Here is an 18,519-nt window from a genome sequence, read left to right as displayed (position 1 = left end):
TGGGGAGAGCAGTAAAGTCACTGGAACTGCTGGTGTCGGAGGCCAGCCTGTGTGCACTGTATTTCATGGAGCCTTCCAAGGTCTTTTACATGCAGCCCTTGTTAGTAGTGAGGAATCCTGAGGAACTCTTGGTAAATAGCTTCAATGCTGACTAGCACTTTGCAGCCATACCCCCAGGCAGAAGTTAGTTCCTACAAACCTTTGTCTCTTTTTTATATCATGTTGAAAGAAAAGACTCTGGATTGATTGGGTCTTGAGCCCCTGGGTGGGATTAAGGGTGAAATCTTACCCTACCTTTTGAGAGTAAAAGCAGCTTAGTGTGTAATATCAGAGCCACCTCTCAAATGCCTGATGTTAATAAAATATTTATCATCAGCAGGTGGTGGCCAGGGGAAAAACAACCACTCTCACTTTCTTTAGAGCCTTTTAGAACTCATGATATGGGGGAGGGAGAAAAAGGGAACCTTCTGACTTATGGTCTGTTTCCCGCCATCTGTCCTCCCAGGGGATTTCAGGCCCAGACCCCCAGGCCTTTGCACTAAATTCTGTTGACACATGCCCCAGAGCCCTTCATGGTCTGGGATACATAGAGGTTCCAAAGGTGCTTCTCCTTAGGCCATTTGCTGTAGGCTTCTCTCTGTTGTAGTTTCTCTGTCCAAAGGGTTAAAAGTTTTAAAACAATGTGGCTTGACACCTTGACCTGGTGGCCGTGCAGGAGTGAAAGGGGCAGGCCCAGAGAACGGGACCCAGGATCTGGTGAGCCAGGCCAACTCTCACAGATGCTTCTGATGCTGCTGAATGAGCTCACAGCCCCTGCGCATTTTCACTAATATTTTGAAAAAAGTTCTTTATTTATTTAACAGTGGCACCCCACCTTTCCTATGCCCCAAAGAAAGCTTGCAATTACTGAATAAGAACGAAGCAGGAGCCAGGTCTGGGTCTGGAGAGGGAGAGGGGCAGAGTGGAGGAGGCTGCTTCGTAGCCACGAGCAGGTCAGATCCTGCTGGGGAGGGCCCAGGAGCTCGCAGAGAATACCACTGCTGGGAGGCATTGCCGGTCCAGGAGCACAGCAGTTGGTTCTCTTTCCTGATTTACATCATCCCCTGAATATCAGTGGCTAGGCAGAGTTGGAGGCTTGTTAGGGTAATACTGCTTCTAATTAGGGCAGGGCTAGATATGGTGAGAACCCAGGAGGCACTCACCTTCTGGAGACATGGGCACTTCTGAACAGGCTGGGGTTGACCTTCCTATAGAGCTTTACTTGGGCTTGTAGATTAAGGATGAGAGGCTAGTGTTTTATGCTGGCTGAAGTCATGCATGTATGTGTGTGGATGGATGTGATAAGCGAGAAAAAGAGAGGAAAGACAGAGATGCAGAGACAGCTAGAGAGAGGAGAGGAGAAATAAAGAGGAAAAGAAGTGATAGTGAGAGAGAGCAAGAGACAGGAAAGAGAGACAGAGACAGCTAGAGAGAGGAGGGACAGAGAGACAGAGACAGAGGTTGTGAGAGGGTTGGGAATTGGCCAGGGAGGCAGCTGAGATCGTCATTTTAAAATAGGAAAATAAATTGTGGCTTAGTAAAGTAAAAGGTGGCTAGATTATTCATGGTCTAACGTTATTTTTACTGATTTTTCAGGTACATACTGGCTCCTTTCTAAAGCTCTTGCTTTAGGGAAATTTTTAAAAGGCGGTAACCATGAGTTATGTCTGGGATTTCCTTCAGCAGATTGGGATCACAGCACAGTTTGTTGCATTCAACAAGTACTTTTAAGGCAACTGCTGTGTCCTAGGACCCTGCTAGGTGATGTGGGGAAGAAATGTAGAAATGTAGAAGAAATACTGGATACAACCCCTGCCCTAGAGGAACTGACCCACCTGTTGAGGAGACAAGACATAGAAATGAAACACATCTGGGGGAAGATGGAAGACCAATGTCAGGAAAAGTACCAGGGTTTCATTGCTCCAGAGGTGCAGTTATTGTGATGTTGGAAGCCATGGTTGCAGCTCTTGGTGGAAGTTCTGTGCCAGGTCTGGGTGACTCAAGGAGAGTGCATCCTGGGGACAAGCCACAGGGGAACCTGCTGGTTTGTACAGGGAGCATCCACACAGGTAGTTATTATCTGAGCTACTTCACTGTGAGTGCATCCCTGTCACAGCATTTGGATGTTGAGTTATATAACAGTGGCTGCTCCGAGATCCCCACCCAGGAACTCATGTTGAGGGGACTGTCAGCTGGCTGTCTGGCCCAGAAGAAGTCAAGCACTGCAGTATTCTTGTCCCTATCTGCAAAGTAGGCCAATGCCACCCATCCTTCTTACCTTAGATGCTTGTGTAACGTGAGGGGTGGAATGCAGGAGCCCTTGGCTCAAGCCCTGAATATATTATGCAGTGGTTGCATATCATTGGCTGCAGAAAGAAATTGGAGTCAGCATCTTTCATGTTATTGACACTTCTCTGGTGTCCACCTGCTCTTTGTCCTGCCTGATCTCTCTTTCTTGACTCACCTATTCTCTTCCCTCTCCAAATCCCCTAAGACCATTCTTCTGATTCTCTGACCTGCTTCTGTGATGCCATGAAATGCTGTGTATTGCTCCCACATCTAGATCTCTACCCTGTCCTTGCTCCTAAACCCAGATCCCTGACATCTCCCTGAACATCCTGCTCATAATGTCAGCCTTGGCTTCTGCCCCATGTGTTACAGTTAAAGGCATCACCTTTGCTGGTACCTCTGTGCCTCCCACCATGGGCTGCTGTCACCCGCTCTCTGATGCTGCTGGAATTGGTCCTCATTTCCACTCTCACTGCTATTTCCCTCGCTCTCAATCTCGCTTACTTTTATCTCAATCATAATTTCAGAATGTTCAAAATTATGTATTTGTTTAGCAGTAGAACCCCATTTTTCCTGTACCTCAAACAGTCTTCCTTCTAGCTCTAACAAAGACTATTTGAATGGAGAAGCTGCTCTGGTTGTGGTTGGTTCATGGGCTTCTTTCTATCTCTTCCAGAGAAGCCCTGCCCATCTCTTTCTCTACTTCTGCCCCACTGTGGTCCCAAGGCCCCCTGACACCAGGACCTCAAAGAGCATGGCTTGAAAATTACACCTACTCCCGTGTGACAGTTGATTGTGACACCCTCCTAAGCCATCTTCTTGTTCTTCCTTCACCCAGAGTTATTTCTCTAAAATCCAGACCTGACATGGCTCAAAATCCTGTTGATAATGTTGCAGTTCACAGAATGAAGCTTGGACACCAGCACTACTTTTAGTCTGACCCCACGTTACCTTTTCTTCTTCATGTCTCTCCATTTTCCTTGCTCCGCGCACCACGTGCTGCAGTCATGCAGGAATACTTCGATTCCCCAACCCCATGGGCTCCTGAAACCTCCATATACTGCTTTGGCTTGAGCTGATCCTTCTACAAGGAATAACTCTGCCCTTGTTTCTCTTCCTGGTGGAAGCCTGTTCAGTCCTCAGGTCTGGTTAGTTCTTGAACTTCCTTCTCATCATACATAACGTATCACTTCTTCCTGTTTGTTCCTACAACAATCTGTGTAGACTTTTTTTAAAAAAATGTACTGATCTCATTGCATTATAGTTATGTTAAGGGCAGAGACAATGTCCTATTTATCTTCATGTCCCCATGGCACCCAGCCCGGTACTCAGTATACAGCAGGCATTTATTCCACATTTGTTGAATAAACAAACAATGGAATGAATGAAATTAATGAATTTGACATGCTCATAAAAGTTCACATGGGCAGGGCCCAAAGGCATCATTTTCCTCCTCTTTCACTGGTTCATCATTCTTAGGAAGAGTCAGGCTGTGGGGCTGCCTGTGTTCTAGCTTTTGTGGTATTAATCAGTAAAAACAGCGTGGTTCTGAGCATAGTGTGCCTGAGCTGTGTCTGATTTCCCATCATCTGCACCTTTCCCCATAGGGCCAGGTACTTTGTTCAGTCCCAGACCCTAAACTTCTGACCTGCAGCCACAAGGATTTCAGGAGCACTGTTCAATATTCAGTCTCTAAACCCCATGCTGATTCAGGTAGCTGGTCTCCTGCTAGCCTTGGTTCCAAGATTCTGTCCCCACCTTTTGCCCTAGTTTTTGTAAGTGGGCCCTGGTTGTTGTCCCAATTATTATTATTATTATTATTATTATTATTATTATTATTATTGGTGAGATGGAGTTTTGCTCGTCGCCCAGACTGGAGTACAATGGCGCGATCTCAGCTCACTGCAACCTCTGCCTCCCCGGTTCAAGCGATTTTCTGCCTCAGCCTCCCGAGTAGCTGAGATTACAGGCATGTGTCACCACACCTGGCTAATTTTTGTATTTTTAGTAGAGATGGGGTTTTGCCATGTTGGCCATGCTGGTCTTGAACTCCTGACTTCAGGTGATCCACCTGCCTCAGCCTCCCAAAGTGTTGGGATCACAGGCGTGAGCCACCGTGCCCGGCCCTGTCTTCCAAAATTTGAGGCGGTGATTGGCAGTCTGACCTGTACCTCATCACTCTAGGGCTGGAGCCCCTCCCTAGCTGGGTGGGTTCCTGCTGCTGAACCCCAGTCTGGGGACTGGCACTTTGCTTCCTGTTGCAAAATTTCCTTAGTGCCAACTTCTGAGCATCCCATATTGACATCTTAACATTTCCTGTTTCCTTCCACCCCAGGCCTTTGAAGATGCTGTTTCCTCTGCCTGCAACTCTGTTCTTGTTTTTCCACTTAAAGCTCCAGCATCTCTTCTTCATGACGCCTACCTGATGCCTGCCTTCATGAGGATTTTCTCTTAGCAGCTTGCATATGTTCTCATGGCCTCCTGAGCTCCCACTTAATGGCACTTATCACAATTTTTATTTTATAGTCATGTGGTCATTCATTAATGTGTTTCCCATGCTAGACTCTAGTGAGGTCCAAGGACAGGGATGATGTCTGTTTTGCTCACAATTTTATTGAGCCCTGTGATTAGCATGTAGTCAGTGCTTTATATATATTACTAGGTGAAGTGAATAGCTTCTGTGTGACCCTACCTGTCCTTCCCACAGAAGTCAACTGGGGGTTACAGAAGTTAACTGGGGCTGTGTGCAGGCATGCCCCAGATGTGATGCTCTGTCACTAATCTTCTCTGTAAGTCCACACCCAGGTACCACCTTATAAGGCATAAATCATAAAACAAATGTACAGAACGGGACTACTGAAATTCTCACTCAACATTCTGCCTTGTTTATTGAAAGTCTTTGGGTACGCATGTTTACTACTTAATTTTCCTGGCATAAGGAATTTGATAGCTATTATATATCATTGTACTCCAAGTTTACTATGCTTCCTTGAACTCAGAGCTGGTCAAACATTCATCCCTTCATGTTAATCGTTTTCTTCTTTTAATCACACAAGAATTCTATTCCTGGCTGGGCGCGGTGGCTCCCACCTATAATCCCAGCACTTCGGGAGGCCGAGGTGGACAGATCACTTGAGGCCAAGAGTTCAAGACCAGCCTGACCAACATGCCAAAACCCTGTCTTTATGAAAAATACAAGAATTAGCCGGGCGTGGTGGCAGGCGCCTGTAATCCCAGCTACTCGGTAGGCTGAGGCAGGAGAATCACTTGAACCTGAGAGGTGGAGGCTGTAGTGAGCTGAGGTCGTGCCACTGCACTCCAGCCTGGGTGATGCTGGGTGATGAAGCGAGACTCTGTCTCAAAAAAAAAAAAAAGAAGAATTGAATTTCCTTTGTTGTCTTAGCTTCTGGGGTACTCGGTGCTGAATTTCATATTTAACTGTAGTAATTACCTCTGCTCAGGTACATCTGTTCTCTGTTCTTTTTAAAGTGATTTATTTATATTTTTGGTTTGGTTTTACTGCTCTGTTGTGTTATGCTTAATTATTAAAGACAATTCAGACCTTTTTGACAACATATTTATATATTACATAGTATAAGTTTTAATTGATATTGTATGTTGCATGCATATGACATATAACATTTTATATATATTATAAAACCCCAATCTTTCCTTTTTTTATACAACAGTGATAACAATCCATATTCCTCATTTGGAGCAACTCTGGTGAGGGATGATGAGAAGAATTTATGGAGTATGCCCCATGATGTGTCCCACACAGAGGCAGACGACGACAGAACCCTGTACAATTTGATAGTCATTCGTAATCAGCAGGCCAAAGACTCAGAGGTGAGCACCTTTTGATGTCTTGCTGTGCGCAGATGATGCTATATAGTAAAAAATAGTAATTCCTGAGAAGATCCCCTTGAAATAACAAAAAGAATGAAGGATGAAATGTTTGAAATGAAGGGCAGGTATTTTAGCAGCATATATTATCACTGGTTGCTAATTATAGCTAGTCTTGATTGACCTGCTTGATATAGAGATAAGGCTCATTTCTAATTCCTACCTTAATGGCACAAATTACACGCAAGGCAATGCTGTTGAAGAGTGTGAAGATAGTTTGTCATCTTAAATGGCTTAAACCGTCCATCTCTAATCTTTCCAGTTGTTTAGTAAGCCACGCTTACTTGATTCAGACTGAAGTTTGAAGGGTACTTTGCATTATCACTAATTTTGAATTAGTGAAGCCTGAATTAGTTTTTTTTTCCTGTTTAAAGGTCCTTAAATTATGCATACTGATCAGACAGCAGTGGATCCACTATATATTTGAGATACTTCTTGTGATAAGCCTTGAACCCTCACAATAACTCTAAATCCAAAGTGATTGATTTAAGAACACTAGAATATTAAAAAGGAGAGAACTCTGTAAGTTAAGAAAAAAACAGCAAAGACAATCATACTTTTTTTCTCCTTTCTTTGGAAAGTCATGTTTGAGTTAGGTTTTCTGACTTCTGTGTTCATCAGCTACCTCTGAGGAGAAACCTGTATTAAATATACACTCCATGCTTCTTTGTGTAGAGGAATTGAGCAGGGTAGGGAAACTTATAGTTGGATTTAGTGTGTATATTGGTGGCGGGGGGTGGGTGGAGGTGCTGTGGAGCTTGTCTTTTCCTTATCGAGGTTTCTTTATTTTTGGTAATTGGTAACTTTTTTTTTTCCCAAAAAAACATATTTTAGCAGGAGGTGATAACTTTTAGAAGTGCCATGTGTCCCGGTCCTTTTATTCTGATGTGAGTTGGATGCTTTGGAGGGGTTGGAGATGTGGATCACAGGATGGGGGAAGGGCCGGCAGTTGCCTCTGCTCTTGAGGCCTGGGGAAGGGTGGACTGGGACTCCTTCAGTGGCTGCTGTGTAGCATCCCACTAGTGACCGAGCACCCACTACCTCTGGCTGCCCATGTCCCCAGCAAAATCCCCTCTGTGATGGGCAATGCTGAAGGCAAGTCATAAATCCTGCTGCTGCCAAGAACTGCACTCCCTGGCTGCCCTTTCTGAGCATATAATTGGGAATGCGTGGCCTTGTTTTCTCTTTAGTGGAAAGAACAAATTCTTACACTCCTGTATTATATTAACCAGTTAAGGTTTCTGCTGGTGAAAACAGAGTCATTTCTTCTCTTTTCTTCCTCTTCTTCCCTGACTCTGCCCAAAACAGTAACAGCAATATGGAAATAATGTATAGTGTCTCTCTCTCTCTCTTTCTCTCTCTCTCACCAGGGCCCCATGCAAATGTGAAAGGGGCTGGAAAAGTATTTGGAGCTGAATTTGGCAGCTCTCCCTGGAGGAGCTCCTACCTTTCTTCCCACTTATCTTTACTTTTCAGAAGACAGCAGAGGAACATGAACAACAAAGCCCTCTTGAAAAGCACAGCTTCTAAAGTGGCCCATTGTGTCTTTTTTGTGCTGGTCCTTGGGCTTGGTGTGATGGGTCCTCCAGAAGCTTCCTCCTCCTCCTCCCCCTCCTTCTTTTCTTCTTCTTCCTCTTCTTCTCCTTCTTCTTCCCCTTCTCCCTCTTCTCCATCTTTTTTTAAAATTATACTTTAAGTTCTGGGATACATCTGCAGAATGTGCAGGTTACATAGGTATACACGTGCCATGGTGGTTTGCTCACCCATCAACCTGTCGTCTACATTAGGTATTTCTCCTAATGCTATCCCTCCCCTAGGCCCCCACCCCCTGACAGGCCCAGGTGTGTGATGTTCCCCTCCCTGTGTCCCTGTGTTCTCATTTTTCAGCTCCCACTTATGAGTGAGAACATGTGGTGTTTGGTTTTCTGTTCCTGTGTTAGTTTGCTGAGAATGATGGTTTTCAGCTTCATCCACGTCCCTGCAAAGGACATGAACTTGTTCTTTTTTATGGCTACATAGTATTCCATGGTGTATATGTGCCACATTTTCTTTATGCAGTCTATCATTGATGGGCATTTGGGTTGGTTCCAAATCTTTGCTTTTGTGAACAGTGTTGCAATAAACATACATGTGCATGTGTCTTTATAGTAGAATGATTTATAATCCTTTGGGTATATAGCCAGTAATGGGATTGCTGGGTCAAATGGTATTTCTGGTTCTAGATCCTTGAGGAATTGCCACACTGTCTTCCACAATGGTTGAACTAATTTACACTCCCACCAACAGTGTAAAAGTGTTCCTATTTCTCCACATCTCTCCAGCATCTGTTGTTTCCTGACTTTTTAGTGATCGCCATTCTAACTGGCATGAGATGGTATCTCATTGTAGTTTTGATTTGCATTTCTCTAATGACCAGTGATGATGAGCTTTTTTTCATATGTTTTTTGGCCGCATAAATGTCTTCTTTTGAGAAGTGTCTGTTCATATCCTTTGCCCACTTTTTGATGGGGTTGTTTTCTTTCTCATAAATTTATTTAAGTTCCTTGTAGATTCTGGATATTAGCCCTTTGTCAGATAGATAGATTGCAAAAATTTTCTCTCATTCTGTAGGTTGCCTGTTCACTCTGGTAATAGTTTCTTTTGCTGTGCAGAAGCTCTTTAGTTTAATCCCATTTGTCAATTTTGGCTTTTGTTGCCATTGTTTTTGGTGTTTTATTCATGAAGTCTTTGCCCATGCCTATGTCCTGAATGGTATTGCCTAAGTTTTCTCCTAGGGTTTTTATGGTTTTAGGTCTTATGTTTAAGTCTTTAATCCATCTTGAGTTAATTTTTGTGTAAGGTATAAGGAAGGGGTCCAGTTTCAGTTTTCTGCATATGGTTAGCCAGTTTTCCCAACACCATTTATTAAATAGCAGATCCTTTCCCCATTGCTTGTTTTTGTCAAGTTTGTCAAAGATCAGATGGTTGTAGATGTGTGGCATTACTTCTGAGGCCTCTGTTCTGTTCTATTGGTCTGCATATCTGCTTTGGTACTAGTACTGTGTTGTTTTGGTTACTGTAGCCTTGTAATATAGTTTGAAGTCAGGTAGCATAGCATGATGTCTCCAGCTTTGTTCTTTTTGCCTAGGATTGTCTTGGCTATACGGGCTCTTATTTGGTTCCATATGAAATTTAAAGTAGTTTTTTCTAATTCTGTGAAGAAAGTCAGTGGTAGCTTGATGGGGATAGCATTGAATCTATAAATTACTTTGGGCAGTATGGCCATTTTCATGATATTGATTTTTCCTATCCATGAGCATGGAATGTTTTTCCGTTTGTTTGTGTCCTCTCTTATTTCCTTGAGCAGTGGTTTGTAGTTCTCCTTGAAGTGGTCTTTCACATCCCTTGTAAGTTGTATTCCTAGGCATTTAATTCTCTTTGTAGCAATTGTGAATGGGAGTTCATTTATGATGTGGCTCTCTGTTTGCCTATTATTGATGTACAGGAATGCTTGTGATTTTTGCACATGATTTTGTATCCTGAGACTTTGCTGAAGTTGCTTATCAGCTTAAGGAGATTTTGGGCTGAGACAATGGGGTTTTCTAAATATGCCATTATGTCATCTGCAAACAGAGACAATTTGACTTCCTCTCTTCCTATTTGAATACCTTTATTCCTTTCTCTTGCCTGATTGCCCTGGCCAGAACTTCCAATACTATGTTGAATAGGAGTGGTGAGAGAGGGCATCCTTGTCTTGTGCCAGTTTTCAAAGGGAATGCTCCCAGCTTTTGCCCATTCAGTGTGATACTGGCTGTGGGTTTGTCATAAACAGCTCTTTTGAGATACGTTCCATCAATTATTTTGAGATACATTCCATCAATACCTAGTTTATTGAGAGTTTTTAGCATGAAGGGCTGTTGAATTTTGTTGAAGGCCTTTTCTGCTTCTATTGAGATAATCATGTGGTTTTTGTCATTGGTTCTGTTTATGTGAGGGATTACGTTTATTGATTTGCATATGTCGAACCAGCCTTGCATCCCAGGGATGAAGCTGACTTGATTGTGGTGGATAAGCTTTTTGATGTGCTGCTGGATTCAGTTTGCCAGTATTTTATTGAGGATTTTCACATCGATGTTCATCAGGGAGATTGGCCTGAAATTTTCTTTTTTTGTTGTGTCTCTGCCAGGTTTTGGTATCAGGATGAGGCTGGCCTCATAAAATGAGTTAGGGCAGAGTCCCTCTTTTTCTGTGGTTTCGAATAGTTTCAGAAGGAATGGTACCAGCTCCTCTTTGTACCTCTGGTAGAATTTGGCTGTGAATCCGTCTGGTCCTGGGCTTTTTTTGGTTGGTAGGCTATTAATTACTGCCTCAATTTCAGAACTTGTTATTGGTCTATTCAGGGATTCAAATTCCTCCTGGTTTAGTCTTAGGAGGGTGTATGTGTCTGGGAATTTATCCATTTCTTCCAGATTTTCTAGTTTATTTGCATAGAGGTGTTTATAGTATTCTCTGACGGGTAGTTTGTATTTCTGTGGGATCGGTGGTGATCTCACCTTTATCATTTTTTATTGCATCTGTTTGATTATTCTCTCTTTTCTTCATTAGTCTTGCTAGTTGTCTATCTATTTTGTTAATCTTTTCAAAAAGCCAGCTCCTGGAATCATTGATTTTTTTTTGAACGGTTTTTCGTGTCTCTACCTCCTTCAATTCTGCTCTGATCTTAGTTATTTCTTGTCCTCTGCTAGCTTTTGAATTTGTTTGCTCTTGCTTCTCTAGTTCTTTTAATTGTGATGTTAGGGTGTCAATTTTAGGTCTTTCCTGCTTTCTCCTATGCACACTTAGTGCTATAAATTTCCCTCTAAACACTGCTTTAGCTGAGTGCCAGAGATTCTGGTACGTTGTGTCTTTGTTTTCATTGGTTTCAGAGAACTTATTTATCTCTGCCTTAATTTTGTTATTTACCCAGTAGTCATTAAACAACAGGTTGTTCAGTTTCCATGTAGTTTTGTGGTTTTCAGTGAGTTTCTTAATCCTGAGTTCTAATTTGATTGCACTGTGGTCTGAGAGACTGTTATGATTTCTGTTCTTTTGCATTTGCTGAGGAGTGTTTTACTTCCAATTATGTGGTCAATTTTAGAATAAGTGTGATGTGGTGCTGAGAAGAATGTATATTCTGTTGATTTGGGTTGGAGAGTTCTGTACATGTCTTTTGGGTCTGCTTGCTCCAGAGTTGAGTTTAACTCCTGTATATCCTTGTTAATTTTCTGTCTTGTTGATCTGTCTAATATTGACAGTGGGGTGTTAAAGTCTCCCACTATTATTGTGTGGGAATCTAAGTCTCTTTGTATGTTTCTAGGAACTTGCTTTATGAATCTGGGTGCTCCTGTATTGGGTACACATATATTTAGGATAGTTACCTCTTTTTGTTGTGTTGATCCTTTACCATTATGTAATGCCCTTCTTTGTCTTTTTTGATCTTTTTTGGCTTAAAGTCCATTTTATCAGAGATGAGGATTGCAATCCCTGCTTTTTTTGCTTTCCATTTGCTTGGTAAATATTCCTCCAACCCTTTATTTTGAGCCTATATGTGTCTTTGCATGTAAGATGGGTCTCTTGAATATAGCACACTGATGGGTCTTGACTCTTTATCCAATTTGCCAGTCTGTGTCTTTTAATTGGGGCATTTAGCCTATTTACATTTAAGGTTAATATTGCTTTGTGTGAATTTGATCCCGTCATTATGATGCTAGCTGGTTATTTTTCCCGTTAGTTGATGCAGTTTCTTCATAGTGTCGATGGTCTTTACAATTTGGTATGTTTTTTGCAGTGGCTGGTACCGGTTTTTCCTTTCATATTTAGTGCTTCCTTCAGGAGCTCTTGTAAGGCAGGCCTGGTGATGACAAAATCTCTCAGTATTTGCTTGTCTGTACAGGGTTGTATTTCTCTTTCACTTATGAAGCTAATTTTGGCTGGATATGAAATTCTGGGTTGAAAATTGTTTTCTTCAAGAATGTTGAATATTGGCCCCCACTCTCTTCTGGCTTGTGGGGTTTCTGCAGAGAGATCCGCTGTTAGTCTGATGGTCTTCCCTTTGTGGGTAACCCGACCTTTCTCTCTGGCTGCCCTTAACATCTTTTCCTTCATTTCAACCTTGGTGAATCTTATAATTATTTGTCTTGGAGTTGCTCTTCTCGAGGAGTAGCTTTGTGGTGTTCTCTGTATTTCCTGAATTTGAATGTTGGCCTGTCTTGCTAAGTTGGAGAAGTTCTTGTGGATAATATCCTGAAGAGTGTTTTCCAACTTGGTTCCACTCTCCCCATCACTTTCAGGTATACCAATCAAACGTAGATTTGGTCTTTTCACATAGTCCCATATTTCTTGGAGGTTTTCTTTACTCCTTTTCATTCTTTTTTCTCTAATCTTGTCTTCATGCTTTATTTCATTAAGTTGATCTTCAATCTCTGATATCCTTTCTTCCACTTGATCGATTTGGCTATTGATACTTGTGAATGCTTCATGAAGTTCTCCTGCTGTATTTTTCAGCTCCATTAGGTCATTTATGTTCTTCTCTAAACTGGTTACTGTAGTTAGCAATTCCTCTAACCTGTTTTCAAGGTTCTTAGTTTCCTTGCATTGGGTTAGAACACGCTCCTTTAGGGCGGAGAAGTTTGTTATTACCCACTTTCTGAGGTCTACGTCTGTCAATTTGTCAAACTCATTCTCTGTCCAGTTTCGTTCCCTGCTGGTAAAGAGTTGTGATCCTTTGGAGAAGAAGAGGCATTCTGGTTTTTGGACTTTCCAGCCTTTTTGCACTGGTTTTCCTCATCTTTGGGGATTTATCTACCTTTGGTCTTTGATATTGGTGACCTGTGGATGGGGTTTCTGTGTGGATGCTCTTTTTCTTCATGTTGATGCTATTCCTTTCTGTTTGTTAGTTTTCCTTCTAATAGTCAGGCCTCTCTGCTGCAGGTCTGCTGGAGTTTGCTGGAGGTCCACTCCAGACCCTGTTTGCCTGGGTATCACCAGCGGAGGCTGTAGAACAGCAAAGATTGCTGCCTGTTCCTTCCTCTGGAAGTTTCGTCCCAGAGGAGCACCCACCAGATACCAGCAGGAGCTCTCCTGTATGAGGTATCTGTTGACCCCTGCTGGGAGGTGTCTCCTGGTCAGGAGGCATAGGGGTCAGGGACCCACTTGAGGAGGCAGTCTGTCCCTTAGCAGAGCTTGAGGGCCATCCTGGGAGATCCACTGCTCTCTTCAGAGCCGGCAGGCAGGAACATTTAAGTCTGCTGAAGCTGTGCCCACAGCCACCCCTTCCCCCAGGTGCTCTGTCCCAGGGAGATGGGAGTTTTATCTATAAGCCCCTGACTGGGGCTGCTGCCTTTCTTTCAGATATGCCCTGACCGGAGAGGAGGAATCTAGAGAGGCAGTCTTGCTATAGTGGCTTTGCTGAACTGCAGTGGCTCCACCCAGTTCAAACTTCCCAGCGGCTTTGTGTACACTGTGAGGGGAAAAACTGCCTGCCCAAGCCTCAGTAATGGCGGATGCCCCTCCCCCAACCAAGCTTGAGCATCCCAGGTCAACTTCAGACTGCTGTGCTGGCAGCGAGAATTTCAAGCCAGTGGATCTTAGCTTGCTGGGCTCCATGGAGTGGGATCCGCTGAGCCAGCCCCTTTGGTTTCTTGGCTTCGGCCCCTTTCCAGGGGAGTAAATGGTTCTGTGTCGCTGGTGTTCCACTGCCACTGGGGTATGAAAAAAAACTCTTGTAGCTAGCTCGGTGTCTGCCAAAACGGCCACCTCGTTTTATGCTTGAAACCCAGGGCCCTGGTGGCATAGGCACCCAAGAGAATCTCCTGGTCTGCAGGTTGCGTAGTCCATGTTAAAAGCATAGTATCTAGGCTGGAGTGCACCGTTACTCACAGCACGATCCCTCACAGCTTCCCTTGGCTAAGAGAGGGAATTCCCTGACCCCTTGCTTTTCTCTGTGAGGCAACGCCCCACCCTGCTTCAGCTTGCCCTCTGTGGGCTGCACCAACTGTCTAACCAGTCCCAATGAGATACGCCAGGTACCTCAGTTGGAAATGCAGAAATCACCCGTCTTCTGCGTTGATCTCGCCGTGAGCTGCAGACTGGAGCTGTTCCTATTCAGCCATCTTGGAATAACCTCTTCCTCTTGCCTAAGAAATAAAATCAGGCTCGACTGTAGAGGAACAGGAACTCTGTTTCCAAGACAGGCAGTCAAATAAATAACATGAAGACGTGATGATAATTATGCATGAAATGATTTGAAATAAACCTTTTCATAGTGCTTCCTTCTTCTTCTTCTTTTTTATTTTTTAAATTTTTAAATTTTTTTTATTTTGAGATGGAGTTTTTCACTCTTGTTGCCCAGGCTGGAGTGCAATGGTGTGATCTCAGCTCACTGCAACCTCCGTCTCCTGGTTTCAAGTGATTCTCCTGCCTCAGCCTCCAGAGTAACTAGGATTACAGGCATGCGCCACCACACCCGGCTAATTTTTAATTAACTACCTGGTAAATTTTGTATTTTTAGTGGAGACGGGGTTTCACCATGTTGGTCTGTCTGGTCTCGAACTCCTGACCTCAGGTGATCCACCTGCCTAGGCCTCCTAAAGTGCTGGAATTAAAGATTTGAGCCACTGCGCCCTTCCACTTTCTTCTTTTAAAAGTATAAAAGTAATGTAGTTTTTAAAAGTTGCTTATGTTGCAGGGTGTGGTGGCTCACGCCTGTAATCCCAGCACTTTGGGAGGCTGAGGTGGGTGGCTCACGAGGTCCAGAGTTTGAGACCAGCCTGACCAACATGGTGAAACCCAGTCTCTACTAAAAATGCAAAAATTAGCCGGGCGTGATGGCACTTACCTGTAATTCCAGCTACTCAGGAGGCTGAGGCAGGAGAATCGCTTGAATCTGGGAGGCAGAGTTTGCAGTGAGCCAAGATCGCGCCACTGCACTCTAGCCTGGGTGACAGAGCAAGACTTCATCTAAAAAAAAAAATGTTGCTTATGTTTTCTTCTAAAATGTTGAAATTCATTTTCCCTACAGATTGGATCGCATACTATGTACTGTTCTGTACTTTGCTTTTTTCCCACTTAATATATTTTGGACATATTTCCATTTTAATATGCTTAGATTTACTTTTTTGCTTTAGGGAACTCTCTAGTATTCTCTTGCATGGATTCACCATCACTTATTCAACCAGTTCCTATTGATATTTATGTTGATTTATTTTTTTTCCTGTTGGAAGAAATACTGTAGTGGACATCCATATATATTTGTATGACCTTTCATAGTTTTTTCAGTAGAATTGTTGGATCAAAGTATGTGCATTTGAAATGTTGGAATTGTGACAGTGCTTCATGTATTAGTCTGTTCTCATGCTGCTAATAAAGACATACCCAAGACTGGGTAATTTATAAAGCAAAGAGGTTTAATGGATTCACAGTTCCTCATGGCTGGGGAGGCCTCACTATCATGGCAGAAGGCAAAGGAGGAGCAAAGTCATGTCTTACATGGCGGCAGGCAAGAGAACTTGTGCAGGGGAACTCGTATGTATAAAACCATCAGATCTTGTGAGACTTTGAGAACAGAATGGGGGAAACTGCTCCCATGATTCAATTATCTCCACCTGACCCTGCCCTTAACATGTAGGGATAATTACAATTCAAAGTGAGATTTGTGGGGACACAGCCAAACTATATCACTTCATTCTTGGGAAACTAGGAAAAACACTTCAAGGTGGAGAACAGAGGTTGCCATCTCAGATCTCTCCAGGAACTAGGCAATAATATCAGTGAGGGAAGTGGGTACCTGCTGCCCTTCACCCCGCATATTGAATGGCATTGGAAACTCATACTGCTTTTAATGGGAGCAGCTGTTAAGCTCTAGATAGCTGCTTGCCATGTTGAGAATGTGAACCCACTCGCCATGTTGAGAATGTGGACCCACAAATACTGGAATTTTTAATTTTTCAAAAGAAGCTGAAAATCCAGATTTTCATATAAAATGTCCAGATTTTCAAATAACTCAATTAAAAAATATGCCAGCTAAATAAATATGTTTTCTTTCCAGTAGGAGATAGCTTAAAATAAAATAAAATATGCCTATGAGCTATTGATATGTAAAGACGTTTATAGCAAGGACTACTACTAGTTATGATTATTGTTGTTTTGTCCAAGATAATTGAAAAATGAACTCACCATTGATTTAGAAGGTGAAAGTGGGAAGCTAGACGGGGATTGTTTTAACTTTGAATGAGTTCCATATTTATTACCATTGCTTATTTTCTTTTCCACACAGGATAAAATTGGTACAGATTTTAATTTAAAAAAAGTATTCTGGTTTTGGAAGAAAACCAAATTTCACTTACTAAGGAACAAGGAACCCTAGATATTTTTTGTATGATACAATTTAGAAGCTCAAGAAAGGTATTAAGAAAAATGGAACATAATGTTTTTCCTTGAGTAGAAATAGCACAAAAGACCTAGGAATGTCCATATTTGGAATTCTCTGAATGATAACAAATAAATTCAAGACAGTGTATGTACAGTCTGCATTCTCCTTGGAATCTGAAGCTGGTAGAGGAAGGACCACAAATAATTAAGGCTAAATTTACAGTGTTCCAAATTGAAAAAAAGTCAGGAAAAAAAATATATAGAGAAGAGCAAATAATGAAACAAAGGCATGAGCTTAAAGTCATTTGGGGTCAAAAAAATACAAAACAACATTATTTAAATCTCATAGACAGAATCCACCTTCATTTACATAAGGCTTCTGGAGCTGATGGAAAACAGACCTTCAGCAGAAGAAATGATGCATTTGCAAACCTCTAAGTAGTGGAAAAATTATTGCTCTTGTCTTTGAATGATGCCATAAAGTACATTATGTTTGCCTAAGAAGTAGTAAACAGTCTCAATGTTCCTAAATCATTATCCTTATGTTCATTTTCATTAAAGTAGTTGTGCTTTACATAACGTGCTCTGCTCTAGGGAGCTTAATAATTGTTAATGAAATATGGATACAACTTATTATTTATTTAATAATTGTAATCATACTGAGTGAACTTATTCTCTAAGATATTAATAATAATGAAAATAGTGCCAGGCACTGTTCTAACCACTTTGCATATGTTAACTGTGTCCTCTTTAACAACAACTCACTGAAGCAGGCACCATTATTATTTCCATTTTAAGCAACTTATCCAAGGGCACACAGCTGTTGAGTTTGGATGCAGGATTTGAATCTGGCTTTATGGCTCCAGAGATATATAATGAGTATCAGGATTGAAATGGAGAGAAAGGAACAGATATTGTTTGTGATTCAATATAGATTTCAAAATGTATAAGCAAAGTCTGCTCATAAGCCTGTCTCTGTGTCTTGTTGGTGCCAATGAGTACGAAAGGGATTTTCATATCAGTGGGATGACAGCTACATTTGGTCTGAGGATGGTGACCACGTTTCAGAAAGTGTTTCCAGGGACAACACACATTTTTCCCAAGTTATGCTTTTCCATGGTGATTGCAGCTTGTTAAGACTTATTTCCTGGGCTTCTGTTTTATTACCTCCCAAATATTTCATTCTACTCTGTTCCATCCCTTCTTCACTTTGTTTAGTGTTCTCTGACCTGTTTTAGTGCCTCTTTCTATGGTTTGGCAGTTCCTTTAGGAGTTTGTACATAGCTTTCACATTTTGACTCTGCTAAAAAAGCCTTAATTTTTTTTTTGGTGACAAGGTCTTATTCTGTTGCCCAGGCTTCAGTACAGAGGTGCAATCATAGCTCATGATAGCCTCGACCTCCTGGGCTCCAGCAATTCTTCTGCCTTGGCCTCCCAAAGCATTGGATTACAGGCATGAGCCACTGTGACTGGCTGCTCTTACATTTTTGGTTAAGGAGATATATGCTAACTGATATGGTTTGGCTGTGTCCCCACTCAAATCTCACCTTGAATTCCCACATGTTGTGGGATGGACATGGGGGGAGGTAATTCAATCATAGAGGCAAGTCTTTCCCATGCTGTTCTCTTGATAGTGAATAAGTGTCATGAGATCTGATGGTTTTAAAAAGAGGAGTTTTCCTGCACAAGTTCTCTCTCTTTGCCTGCTGCCATCCATGTAAGATGTGACTTGCTCCTTCTTGCCTTCTGCCATGATTGTGAGGCTTCCCCAGCCACGTGGAACTGTAAGTCCAATTAAACCTCTTTCTTTTGTAAATTTCTCAGTCTGGGGTATGTCTTTATCAGCAGCATGAAAATGGACTAATACACTAACTATCAGATCATTCTCATAAACTCTTT

At 42.3% G+C, this 18,519-nt stretch overlaps 1 protein-coding gene across 5 annotated transcripts in view; it reads left to right on the top strand.

Moving 5' to 3' along the window:
* The window catches only part of MREG (melanoregulin), a 90,132-nt gene that overhangs the window by 30,264 nt on the left and 41,349 nt on the right, over positions 1–18,519 (top strand). For all 5 annotated transcript variants that reach the window (XR_611496.4, XM_034955090.3, XM_055109079.2 and 2 more), the window contains one exon: positions 6,018–6,177. Coding sequence is in view for 4 of the 5 variants with exons in the window: in XM_055109079.2 (XP_054965054.1) it covers positions 6,018–6,177 (160 nt within the window). In the remaining variant the exon portion in view is untranslated. The remainder of the gene's footprint in view (positions 1–6,017; positions 6,178–18,519) is intronic.

Source organism: Pan paniscus, chromosome 13 (genome assembly GCF_029289425.2).
Source record: "Pan paniscus chromosome 13, NHGRI_mPanPan1-v2.0_pri, whole genome shotgun sequence".
Classification (NCBI taxonomy): Eukaryota; Metazoa; Chordata; class Mammalia; order Primates; family Hominidae; genus Pan; species Pan paniscus.
Note: the sequence above shows the minus strand (reverse complement) of the source record. Positions and strands in the feature narration are given on the sequence as shown.